General features: G+C 40.2%; 3 protein-coding genes across 4 annotated transcripts; 2 read left to right on the top strand and 1 right to left on the bottom strand.

Moving 5' to 3' along the window:
• The first annotated feature begins 3,399 nt into the window (after window positions 1–3,399).
• On the top strand, window positions 3,400–6,607 carry LOC121746412 (NAP1-related protein 2-like). Its single transcript, XM_042140235.1, has 10 exons — window positions 3,400–3,686; window positions 4,297–4,419; window positions 4,529–4,579; window positions 4,975–5,046; window positions 5,129–5,242; window positions 5,326–5,387; window positions 5,675–5,735; window positions 5,830–5,886; window positions 6,044–6,088; window positions 6,252–6,607. The coding sequence occupies exons 1-10, from the start codon at window positions 3,552–3,554 to the stop codon at window positions 6,300–6,302; spliced, it is 771 nt and encodes a 256-aa protein (XP_041996169.1). The 5' UTR covers window positions 3,400–3,551; the 3' UTR covers window positions 6,303–6,607.
• Window positions 6,608–6,740: 133 nt separating this feature from the next.
• LOC121749812 (ABC transporter G family member STR2-like) lies at window positions 6,741–9,044 on the bottom strand. The gene is made up of 3 exons (XM_042144458.1): window positions 8,562–9,044; window positions 7,784–8,475; window positions 6,741–7,722 (listed from the first exon to the last, which is right to left on the bottom strand). Exons 1-3 carry the CDS (start codon window positions 9,042–9,044, stop codon window positions 6,741–6,743), a joined length of 2,157 nt encoding a protein of 718 aa, XP_042000392.1.
• Window positions 9,045–10,293: 1,249 nt separating this feature from the next.
• On the top strand, window positions 10,294–12,293 carry LOC121749814 (HVA22-like protein a). 2 transcript variants are annotated; one of them, XM_042144460.1, is made up of 6 exons: window positions 10,294–10,428; window positions 10,540–10,621; window positions 10,739–10,765; window positions 10,929–11,051; window positions 11,725–11,971; window positions 12,068–12,293. In XM_042144460.1, the coding sequence occupies exons 2-6, from the start codon at window positions 10,548–10,550 to the stop codon at window positions 12,140–12,142; spliced, it is 546 nt and encodes a 181-aa protein (XP_042000394.1). In that variant the 5' UTR covers window positions 10,294–10,428; window positions 10,540–10,547; the 3' UTR covers window positions 12,143–12,293. The 2 variants fall into 2 exon arrangements, with proteins under 2 accessions (XP_042000394.1, XP_042000393.1); XM_042144459.1 differs by lacking the exon at window positions 10,294–10,428 and having other exon boundaries at window positions 10,437–10,621.
• The last annotated feature ends 383 nt before the right edge of the window (window positions 12,294–12,676 follow it).

Raw genomic sequence — 12,676 nt, 5'->3', positions numbered from 1 at the left:
GACCAAACTTAGCTACAGAATTCTCCAATTATTGCATACACCTCTATTTAAAGGACAAAGTAGTGAGTACTCCTATTATATTATTGTGTTTGTATTCATCTCCCTTTAATTATTTAGAGAAGTCTCTACCACTTGTAGAAGGTGAGATGGGTGATAAAATCTCAGCTAAAGAAACCCTCATTAGTGTTTTGAAACTCAAAAGGCCATCACTGATCACAAATTCAAACACCAGCTATGGAGTCGGCTCGTTTTCTCGCGAACCCAAAAGGGCCATCGTTGGGAGAAGAATGACCTTCAGATTCACTTGCTTCGACAAGAAAGACGTTCGCATAAAGCATCCTCGACCGCAAAGTAGAATCGAGCATCATCGAGCGGAGGGGACTACTGAGAAAGATCTAGAAGAATCCAGAAACTCCATCCAATTTTATGCAACAATATTAATCAAGGCCAAGGGAGAAACAGGCTGCAAGAATATGGAGAGGAAACTGCAGGCGATCCTAACGTGGGACGCCATTCCAAAACCTTATGACGATGATGACGTGGCGAGTGATGCCAGCTCGGATCTGTTCGAGATCGAATCTATTACCATGTCACAAAAACGTCCCTATTGAACTAATTCATATCTATGTTTTTGTTATTTCTCTTTCGTGTAAGATTAATATCAAGAAATTATACTATAAATATCTGATTTCAAATACTAGGAGTACTATTATTGATTTTTGTTTTGAATTAAAAAGAAATATTCGTAAGTAGGTTAGGCAATTTTATTAGATTACAACGTAAAATGTCTAGTTCTGCCACTACTCATGGTTATACATTTTTATGTTTGTATTTGCAAAATATTTTTTCTAAAAGTTTAATCTCGAAATATTTCGTGATTGATTTCATACTTGCATTTTAAATGAAAAGATAAAAGATTTACGTTAGCATTACTTTCTACAATGTTATTGATACATAAGTTCATGTAACATGATACCTCAAAGTTATTATCGTTAAGGTTACATTAATTTGTGTGCATTAATCAGAAATTGCAACATCGAAATGACGTTGTATATTTGTTCAAAACCGGTCTTGATTTTGTTTAATACTAGTATTTATTTTCTTCTACTCTCCTATAATTGATGAAGATTTTAATTTTATTATTGAATAGAGTTGTAACTCTGTGTCTGCCTTCTGGATTTGTTTTGGCATGTTTATTTTCGTTTCTGGCTTTCGGATTTTGTATGCTCAGATTTGCTCATTAATGGAATTTAGATACTAAGAAAACCAACCAAATAAAGGCACAAATTAATATTCACAAATGTTGTTTAAGACTTTAAGTAAGACCATCAGCAGTGGGGCGCCCTAAGGCGCGCCCTATGGCGCGCCACGCCAGCATTTTTATCCTCATCCTTCTCCACCTGCAGTGGGGCGCCCTAAGGCGCGCCACATCATCATTTTGTTGTTTTGTTTAATTAATTTAACTGTTTTCAAATAACACGTAACGAGTAAAAAAAAACGACTAAATAACAAGCGGCGAAGTTTTAATAAAAAAAAAATTACACCATTCAACTAAAAAAACAAAAAAACTAAGTCGGGTCAATTCCCAACTTCCTACGAAACCGCGTGCCATCGTCCGCGGCCTTCACAATGGGGCGGACGATGTCGCGGACGATGGCCATCGTCTGCGACCATCGTCCGCGACGTCCGCAATGGGCGGACGATGGCCATCGTCCGCGGTTTAAGTCGCGCCCGAAGCATAGGCCGCGACTATTGTCCGCGGCCTATGCCACACACCCACAGTGGGGGCGGACGATGAATGGCGCTGACGATGCGCGCCATCGGGCGTGCCATCGTCCGCCCATTGCGGATGACCTAAAGAATAAAGAAGATAAGTAAATAGTTATTGTTATTAGAGCATCCGCAACGCGTGCCGTTGCGGTGCCTTATTTCGTTCCGGAGGAACGGAACCGCGGCGGCACGCGTTGCAGCCGCCCGTGTCGTTGCCATTCCGTGCCGGTGTCGTGCCGGGTGCCGTTCCCGCGAGACGCGGCACGACACGTTCCGCCACGCGCCGAGGCGACGTGGCGGCCTCCCATTCGACGCGTGACGCCCACTCGCTGCCCCGCGAGTGGGCGTCGTCACGGTGACGCAATAATTCGATTTTTTTTTTAAAAAATCGAATTTATTAAAAAAAATATTTTTATTTATAAAAATTGTTTTTTATATTTAAAAACAATTTTTACAAATAAATGAATACTAGAAATTCGTATTAGCCCATATATTTGATGGGCTTGCGAATTTATGAAACTCATTCTTGGTTGTCTCTCTTTTATAGAGACATCCTTGAATGTTTTTTGTTCCACTTTCGATGTGGGACAAACTCATCTTGGTTGTCTCTATTTTATAGAGACATCCTTGAATATTTTATGTTCCACTTTCGATGTGGGACAAACTCATTCTTGATTATCTCTATTTTATAGAGACATCCATGAATGTTTTATGTTCCACTTTCGATGTGAGAAAAACTCATTCTTGGTTGTCTCTCTTTTATAGAGACATCCTTGAATGTTTCATGTTCCACTTTCGATGTGGGACAAACTCATTCTTGGTTATCTCTATTTTATAGAGACATCCTTGAATATTTTTTGTTTCACTTTCGATGTGGGACAAACTCATCTTGGTTGTCTCTATTTTATAGAGACATCCTTGAATATTTTATGTTCCACTTTCGATGTGGGACAAACTCATTCTTGATTATCTCTATTTTATAGAGACATCCTTGAATGTTTTATGTTCCACTTTCGATGTGGGAAAAACTCTTTCTTGGTTGTTTCTCTTTTATAGAGACATCCTTGAATGTTTCATGTTCCACTTTCGATGTGGGACAAACTCATTATTGGTTATCTCTATTTTATAGAGACAACCTTGAATGTTTTATGTTCCACTTTCGATGTGGGACAAACTCATTCTTGGTTGTCTCTATTTTATAGAGACATCCTTGAATGTTTTATGTTCCACTTTCGATGTGGGACAAACTTATTCTTGGTTGTCTCTATAAAATTGTATTTTAAATTATGTCAATTTTTATTTTTTTAGGATTTTAATTATGTCTTTTTCTATTTTTTTGAATTTTAAGTTGTAATGTTATTTTAATTTTATTAAAGTGTGTTTGTTTTAATTGAATTGAGTTGGAAATAAAAATAAAAAATGAAATTGAATGAATAGTAATTTAAGGAACGGTTAAGAAACGGTTAAGGAACGGAGGGTTGCAGGTTCCGTTCCTTAGTTAAGGAATGGAGTAAAAAAGTACAGTGGGGCCCGCAAATAGTAGTTTAAGGAACGGTATAGGAACGGTGTTAACAGCGTTGTGGATGGCCTTACCCCTTAACTTTCTTTAATTACACTTGCTGCACTCCAAACCCTAGGCAATTTGAAGCACAGCTTAACCCGTTTATCGCAGTGGGCAGCAGCGAAGGGTTTATTTAGGGTTTAAGCAAAGGTCCCATACAGCAGTCGAAAACACCGAAAACATAAAATTTTGAGGTGTATTCTTCTGAATTTGAACTAAAATGGGAGCTGAGAAGGGAAAGAAGCAGCGATCGGAAGAGGTGGAGGAAGAAAGGAACGGGGTGGAGGAGGTTATAGATGAAAAGCTCGTTCAATGTGTTGAAAAGCTTCAGTCAATTCAAGAGGAACTTGAAAAGGTATTTCTACTTTCTTTGATGTATACTTCAAGTTGCAAATTTATTTTTCTGTTACTCGTGCCTGAAAGTTGGAGTCTTTTAGAGAATTTTTTACTCATTATTTTTCTTGATTTTCTCTTGAATTTTTCTTCGAAGGGGCCATGAATTATATTCATGTGCTTAACTAATTGTTTGAGAAGCGAAGAGAATTTAAATGTTTTTGACAGTTCAAAATTATGGTGGAAACTGGAAACCCTTAAGCCATTGTAATTGTTGCAAATCCTTAACATATAATTTGATGAATTGTTCACTTAGTTTTAGATAATGAATGAATAAAATTAGCTTTGAACCTGCATTGTCTCTTTATTTATTTTTTCACAAATATTTAGATACAAAGCTTAGTTATTTGCTAATAATTAGGTTCACAAAGTAAGTTTGTTGATTTTTGCCTCTTGTTCTGTAAGTAACCTTACACCCTTGTCATGATGAAAGATGTATAGTGGAGCAGAGTCTTTGGTGGGGAATATTTTGCTCTTTCATGGTTGATCAAAATGATAATAACTACTAGTGTACGCTTAGAGCTGGACGTGATGCTAATGAAGCGAGGTATTTTCTGTTATTCTGCTTTCAGATTAATGAGGAAGCAAGTGAAAAGGTATTGGAGCTGGAGCAGCAGTTCAACGCCATTCGGAAGCCTGTCTATGATCAGAGAAATGATGTCATAAAGTCGATCCCTGATTTCTGGTTGACTGCAGTAAGTACTTATAACTTATAGTATTAGCAAATTATCTTAGAGATTTAATGTGGTACTAGCAAGCTTGCGACTACTTACTTTCGTTCTGACTTACGTTTATATCTTTCAGTTTATGAGTCATCCTGCCCTCACTGAATTATTGACTGAAGAAGACCAAAAGGTACCAATTTCTCTACCTTTGCTTTGTCGAAGAAGATAGCACCACATTTATCCCCTGTCCACATCTAACTGTTTCACTCCATGTTTTGGGATATCCCTGAATACATTTCCTAAATTGGAAATTTTTAGAAAGCTCCTCTCAGTTTAAGCTTTTAACATGACAACATAAATTTATTCATTTAGAAATGTGATAAAGGAAAACCATTTTTTGTTCTGATTTGAACTCTGTCTCTATGGTGACTCAAACATGGATGTTGATTGTCAATAGAGGAGCTTATTATTTCAACTTCTGATGTATTCTTCATTCACAGGGGATATGTTTTTCAAGCATTAGCTATACTTACTACAAATATTTGATATCATCTTTCTCACTGTTATGACCTTCTATTGTGTTAGATTTTCAAATATCTGGATAATCTTGAAGTGGAAGACTTCAAAGATGTGAAATCCGGCTACTCCATCACATTTGTGAGTATTTCTTTTTTCTCCCACCTTAGAAGAGAGTTTAGTGTGGAAACAAGCTGAAAATCTAATAAATATATATGCTCAGATGTTCAAACCCAATCCACATTTTGAAGATACCAAGCTCACAAAGACCTTCAGTTTCCTAGAGGAGGGGGTGACGAAAATCACCGCAACTAATATAAAATGGAAAGAAGGCATGGTGAGTTTTACTCAATGGTTGTTTGAGGTGTTTATATTTCTGTAGTGTGTTGAAAATTCCCTATGCATATTTGGATTCTGAAGGGCATGCCTAATGGTACTTCCGAGGAGAAGAAAGGAAACAAGCGATCACTTGCTGAGGAAAGGTTTGTTTCCCTCCACCCCTTCCTCCCTCTCTCACACACATTATATGGTAAACGAGCATGGTCTCTATTGCCACATTAACAAGGAGGCCAAAGGCTGTGTATTACCTTACTGCCATGGGAAGGTTCTTTGCATCTTAGTTTAGCTCATTGCGTGTGCCATCTTGATAATGATACTTATACATACTCTCTCTGAATAAGTTGCTCTCCTACTTTAGTAATTGTCTGGCATTATCTCTCACTGATCCTATTGAAGCAATGATTACTTACTTCAGTTCTAATTCATGTAGTTTCTTTTCCTGGTTTACTGAGTCTGAGTTTAAAGGTGACATGTACGAAATTAGTGATGAGGTAATTATGCCGAATCATGGCTTATGTTTAAACGAGTACTTCCACTTAAGTTTTTTCGTCAAGCTGATAATTTTTTACTCATCTTTCATAATAGGTGGCAGATATAATCAAGGATGATTTGTGGCCCAATCCTCTTGCATATTTTAACAATGTAAATTTCGCAATTTATTACTCCTATCTCTTTTTTCTTGCATTCCATTTATTACTAGAAAGTTCAGTTTCCTATGATTTCTAAATGTAGGATATAATCATTTTATTCATATATAAATATCTTATTATTCAATATAGCTTATTTCTATTTTATGTAGGAGGTTGAAGAGGATCTTGAAATGGATGATGATGAAGATGATGAGGTAAAGGCATAAACTACTCCACATCCGTGTAGCTTATTTTACAATGCAATGTGAGGCATTGAACTTGCTATGAAATGACACCTCATTTATGGATTTCTGGTTTGAATCGTTACATATAATCGAACCTTTTCTCATTCTAGAACAATCTTTGATATTCCTGCAGGGCAGCGATGGTTCTGAAGATGACGACGAAGATGAAGATGCTGAAGCCTGAGACAGTGGGGGGGGGGGGGGGGGGTCAAGAAAATTCAAGGCCATGGGAGTTTTTCTTGTTTCTATAATAGTTTCGCGGAAGGGTTTATAGTTTCCTGAGAGTAGTAGATAGGTAGTAGAAATTCGGCTTTATCACCATACATTTTCTTTCTGTTGGTACCTCGACATACCTTCCTTGTATAAGCTCGAAGTTATTTTATGTCGTTTTACGTCGTCGACTATGGCATGATGTAGCCCTATGATTGGTGGATTTGGTTTCTGTTATTGACAAAATGAAAATATAGCTAGTTTTTGTTGAAGTTTTAAGCCTGTGCTGTGCTGTGTGTGTATGATGATTTATTGCTTCATTTTTTAAATTAATTGTATGAATTTTATTTTAGAGAACATGTACAAATGAACTTTTATAAATTGCTTCAATAGATGCATATTTTAAATAGCTCTAAGATCTTTGGTTCTTGGAGAAGAAACGCAGAACAATGTAGAAAAGCACCCTATAAACAACAGCCCACCCTGCCATCCAATACACCTTCCGCCACTTCAAACCGTCGTCGGTTTTGATCCCGAGCGACTTCAAGATCGTGTCGCCGGGGATCCCGCCGAAATCGTTACTGGTCTGGTACTCGTTCATGAGCAGCCCCTCGTAGGGGTAGGTCATGGTGGAGACGTAGTGCATCCACTTCCAGTAGCCCGGGATGGTGTCGCTGTCGAGGAAGTAGCCGCAGAAGAGGAAGAAGAGCGCCGTGAACGCGATGACAGCCGCGTACCCGAGGATGTAGTTGGGGACGACGGAGCTGACGAAGACGACGAACGAGTTGGTTGACAGCAGAGACATGTAGAGCACGAGAAGGAAGTAGACGAACGGACCGTCGAGCCTGAGCGGGAACCAGACGATGGCGGCGTAGACGCCGGCCTGCAGGGCAAGGAAGGGGAGGTAGGTGATGAGGCCGGCGACGGTGTAGGAGGAGGCGCGGTAGGCGTTGTGGGAGCTCTCGCGGACGAAGATGAAACGCTCCTGGATGAAGGCCGGGACGGCGTCGTTCGAGGAGAAGAAGAAGAGGCAGACGGTGAAGATGAAGAAGCTCAGGGTGTTGGTGATGCCCTGCTGGTCATGCTTCGGTTTCCAGAACATCGTCGCCATCATAATCCCCATCACCGTCAGGACGACGAGCCGGGACAGGAACAGCTCTGGCGTGCGACGGATACTGATGAAGTTGCGCCGCATCAATATCCACGTCTCCGGGATTAACGAGTTGGCGAACTTGGGGCCGAGGAGGGGGCCTCCGCCCCCTCCTTGGCCTTCTGGGTGGATGCTACTGTGAGTTATGTAGTCGTCCTCGTTGACGGTGTAGTCGCTGCTGCGCGGCGTTGGTGTGTGTTGTAGGATGTCGCTCGAGCTCGTGTAGTATCCGCCCGGAGATGCACTGTGGTATATTTATTAGTCTCGTAAAAGTTGAAATTGGAATATTAAATCACGAAGTTTACCTGGCTCGATTTCTATCAGCATAGTTTCTGGTGGGTGTGTATATCATTGATTGGCTATTACTCCATGATCTTGATGTGCTATTATTCCAAGGGCTTCTCACACTATGATCAAAACTATCATTTGTTCCGGTTTGCAATTGAAGGCGTTTGTTATTAGTCTTCCTTCCGTGCCCCTCGTGCACTACCGGAGGCAGGGTCGAAGCGGGGGGAGCATAAGCTCCGTGCCCCCGGGAAAGTGGCGGTGGCTTAACTCCGGTAAGCGCGAACTCCGCCACGGCCTCGACTCCAAAGGCCGACTGATCGTACTCCTGCACCACGTCGATGAAGTACTCGATGGCGTTTTCGCCCTTGGGGAGCTGGCGGTCCATCCGTTCGAGATGGAGCGCGACGTCTTTCGGCGGGCCCTGGTATACGAGCTGCCCTCGGGCAAGGATGATCATGTGGTCCAAGAAGAGCAGAATACGCGACGATGGCTGGTGGATCGTCAGGATCACGGTGCTCCCGGACCGCGCTATGTCGTGCACCTTCTCGATCACGCTGTGCGCGCTCGTCGAGTCGAGCCCCGAAGTCGGCTCGTCCAGGAAAAGCAGAGACGGCTTGTGGATGATGTCGACCCCGATCGACACGCGCCGCCTCTCCCCGCCCGAAACCCCCCTCGTCCCCTCGTCGCCGATATAGGTATTCCTCGAAGACTGCACCAAAGCAAAGATATCAACCAGTACATTACAGTACCATATATACTGCTGAGTCAGTTAAATTTTCAACAAAAGGTAATTACAAATAAACCAAGCTGTTGTATCAAATCCTCGACGCGCTGCCGCTTTTCGTCTCGGGAAATGGAGCCGAGGCGGAAGTCGGCAGCGAACATGAGTGTCTCGTAGACTGTGAGCATCGGGAAGAGACGGTCCTCCTGCATGATGTAAGCAGACGTCCGCTTGATCAAGCTAGGGCTAACGTAGGCGCCATCCAACGAGACCCTCCCGATCAAGCTCCCGCTCGCAATCCGCCCGGCCAAGGCGTCGAGGAAGGTGGACTTCCCGGCGCCGCTGGGGCCCATGACGGCGGTGATGCATCCTTTCGGGGCGTAGCCGGTGATCTCGTGTAGGAGATCAACCTCCTTCTTCTCCCACTGGCCGGCGAGGTCCTTCGCCTTCATGATCACCGTGTAGGTGAGGGCGGAGAACTCGAGCCCGCCGGTCAGCTTCACCGGCTTCCCGATGTCGATCACCATGTCGGGACGGCGGCCGTCTCCGTTCCCCATCGGAGTTGAGTTAGAGAACTTGGGTTTTTCCGAAAAGTGGTGGTGGTTTTCGGGAAGTCCCATGGAAGAAGGCATGCAGCGGGAGTTAAAAAAGGGAGTGGAGTTGCTTCCTAAGCTGCTGCGAAGCTCTTGCTGCATTGTACACTCCGTGATGTTTCGTCCATTAATGGTTGATTGTCTGGACTCTGGATTTTTTATGCCTAAACTGCGTCGTTTTGCGGTGTGAGTTTTGTTGTTTCAATCGATAATTAGTCGGATTCCTAAATTTATTCTAATTCCATCGTGTTTCTTACACAGCTGTTATTACGAGTAATATACATACATTGCTGCAACGAGTAATATGCATACACTGCAAATTACGCAAGAATAAGTTATATAAATTCATATCTATTGTTATTTTGTTAGTGCGTAGTGGTATTCTAAATTTCTAATCCAAGACATTAGACATGCATTCATCATTGCACACAAAAATACAATACGTACAAAACTTATGATTCATTTGTTAACAATACTCCCTCCCTCAGTCTGCCATTAGTAGTCTCATTCGAGTTTGGCAAGAATTTTTAAAAATACAAAGAAAATTGAATGGAAAAAGATAGTGGAATGTGAGAAATAAAATGTTAGAAGAATGAGCTAGTGGAAAGTGAGATCAACCTACCATTTATGGTAAAAGTCAACGAGACTCCTAATAGCGGACGAACTAAAATGGTTAACTGAGACTTCTAATGGCGGACGGAGGGAGTACCTCACAACTAGTAAAAAAAAGCCAGAGTAGTAAAACTTTTAAGCATAAATTTATAAATAAATCACAATGATTAAATATTGGTCCATTCCACACTTTTTAAAAATTAAAAAAATAAATGACGAAGTTTGAGATTTTCTCAATTATCTTAACCTTCCATTTTTCGGTGAATTGTAGATTGGTGTGACAGCCGGTTTAAGACACAAAGACAAAACGGCGTTAGCGAAACGACAACGTCTAATTGAGTTTGAAGTAACATTTTGTCAATCTGTTGTTTTAAATGGACGACCACGTCATCACGTAATTTGCCGAAAAATGAGAAGGGTAAGATAATGTGAAAATCTCAAACTTTATAATTTATTTTTCATTATAACAATAATCACTTTGAACCCAAGTACTATTATTTTACGTATACAAGTCAAGAATATTAAATTTTCTTGAATATGGAGTACGTTTTTGTCTTTTGTCAACACAAAAAACATTTTTTTTTGCATAATAATTGAAATTCATAAATATAAGTGTCGTAATCTTTGGTGAGGTGGGCAGTGACCGACCTCCTCCGTGGCTTGGCTTCCGACAAACACTTTTCCGTCGCTCTCTCTTCACTCTTGAACTCACTTTTAAATATTCTCTCTCTCCTCTGTAAGTGAACTGCTAGTGCTATTTTATGCCCAACATTTCAATATTCAATACGCAACGAAGCTTCTACACCACACTCCCCTTTCCAAATCATCTTTTCCTCTCTCGTTTCAGCTACATCAATGGGTGGATCTGGAGGATCTGGAGCCGCTAGCCTCTTCAAATTGCTCATTACTAATATAGACATCCTTGCTGGGTACCATCTTTCCCCCCAATTTTATGCCTTTCCTTTTTTCCCCTCCTTTACTAGGTTTTTGCGGTGTTGGTAGGCAAAGATGATCGGTTAAATTTTTTGTATCTGATGATTATGCAGGCCTGTGGTTACTCTGCTGTATCCTCTGTAAGTTCTTGTTAATTAATTATTTAATTTATTTTTGTTTATGTGGTTAAATCGTCTCCAATTGTGATGTTTTTGTGCTCAATTTCTGTAAAATGTTCAATTCTCTATGTTTTGGATTGTGTTTTACTTCGCATTGTGCTGATTAATTCTCGATTTTGAGCAGATATGCGTCGATTAGGGCAATTGAGACGAAATCGGCTATTGACGATCAACAATGGCTAACTTATTGGGTTCTTTACTCTATGATTACTCTTTTTGAGCTCACCTTTGCTAAAGTTATTGAATGGTAAGTCTTTGAAACATGATTTGGTTTTCGTATGATTTCTAGGTTAGCTATATGTTGATGTTGATGTTTGGATTGACATAGCTTGACCTCCTACTGCTATTACGATATGCTCGTTTCGAAACTCGCTCTTTGAGATTATTGTGGAGGAAGTCAATGTCTTTGATTGCCTAAATTAGATATGGTAGAAGTTCATGGGTGATCGTATTTCGAATGCTGTTGGAATAGTTTTAGCTCCGAGATTAATACTTTGAAGCTAGTTAAATCAAATGTGAGCTTGAGCTCTCTCAACAAATCATGTACTCGTGTTTAATGTTTCCTCAGAGATGTGGAGGAAGTCAATGTCTTTTAATTGTGTGGAATTACGATAGATGTTCATGGGAGATCGTATTTTGAATATCGTTGGACTAGTTTTAGCTCCAAGATCAAATACTTTGAAGCTAATTAGATGTGAGCTTGAGTTCCGTCAACAAATCATGTACAAGTATAATGTTTCCTGAGATCGTGAATAAGAAATTGCTATGCGCATCATCTCCATCGTCATTTTTTCTTCATCTTCCTAGTATTTGGACTAAAATCCGGTCCAGATGTGAATAGTTCTAGATTAGTTTAATACATTGAAAGTGATGATAGAACCGTGTTTGATTTTCTAATCATCCGTGTTTGTTCATGCTAGGTTCCCATTCTGGTCATACGCAAAGCTAATCTTCACCTGCTGGCTGGTGATTCCCTACTTCAGCGGAGCTGCCTACGTCTACGAACACTATGTAAGGCCTTACCTTGTCACTCGGCAGAAGTCAGTTAACATCTGGTACGTTCCAAGAAAAAAAGACGTCTTCAGCAAGCCCGACGACATCCTCACTGCAGCAGAGAAGTATATCAGTGAAAACGGATCCGATGCATTTGAAAAGATGATGCAGAAGGTATATGCAACTTTTTACTTCATTTGCTTACATCTTTGTTGTAAAGTTATCTGGGAATTATGAACAATTTTACGATGGTTTTCCATTTCGGGGCAGGCTAGGGAAACCACTCCAAGGACTAATAACTATGCTTTCCATAGCGAAAGCTACGAAGATGATTACAGGTACTGAGATGGTCGGGGTTGATAGTTTCGTTGTCTTGTTTTTCCTAGAAGAGGAGGAGATGGCTATTTTGTTATGGCTTGTGAAATACTCCTGTATCTGTATGTTACTCTTCTAATGTAGCTACTTAGTTGTTGATAATTGAGAAGGCTCTGTTTTATTGTTGGTGTGTACTATAATTTTCTGTTGCGTGAAGCAATGTGTTTGGGTGTAAGAAAAAAGAAGAAAGTAGTTTTTGTTCTCTGCTTTTAAGTTTTTTAAGGATTTCCATAAATATGATTATTGGTGTAGAAAAGTTAGTTGGAGTATATAAGTGAATTTGTTGCCATGATTGGCATTTCATAAAAAAAAAATTAAGTGTTGCCAAAAATACCTCGCACCCTAAGCGAGAATCATACCACTAGACCAAATACCCTTTTAATTAATCTTTGTGTATATTAAATAAATCTTACTATTATTCTATTTAAATCTAAAAAGATAATTTAATTAATTAATACTACAAATATAATGAAGATTTTATTAAAAAATGCTGAAAGTTAGGAA

This window comes from Salvia splendens, chromosome 9 (genome assembly GCF_004379255.2).
Source record: "Salvia splendens isolate huo1 chromosome 9, SspV2, whole genome shotgun sequence".
NCBI lineage: Eukaryota > Viridiplantae > Streptophyta > Magnoliopsida > Lamiales > Lamiaceae > Salvia > Salvia splendens.
This window is presented reverse-complemented; position numbering and strand designations above follow the sequence as displayed.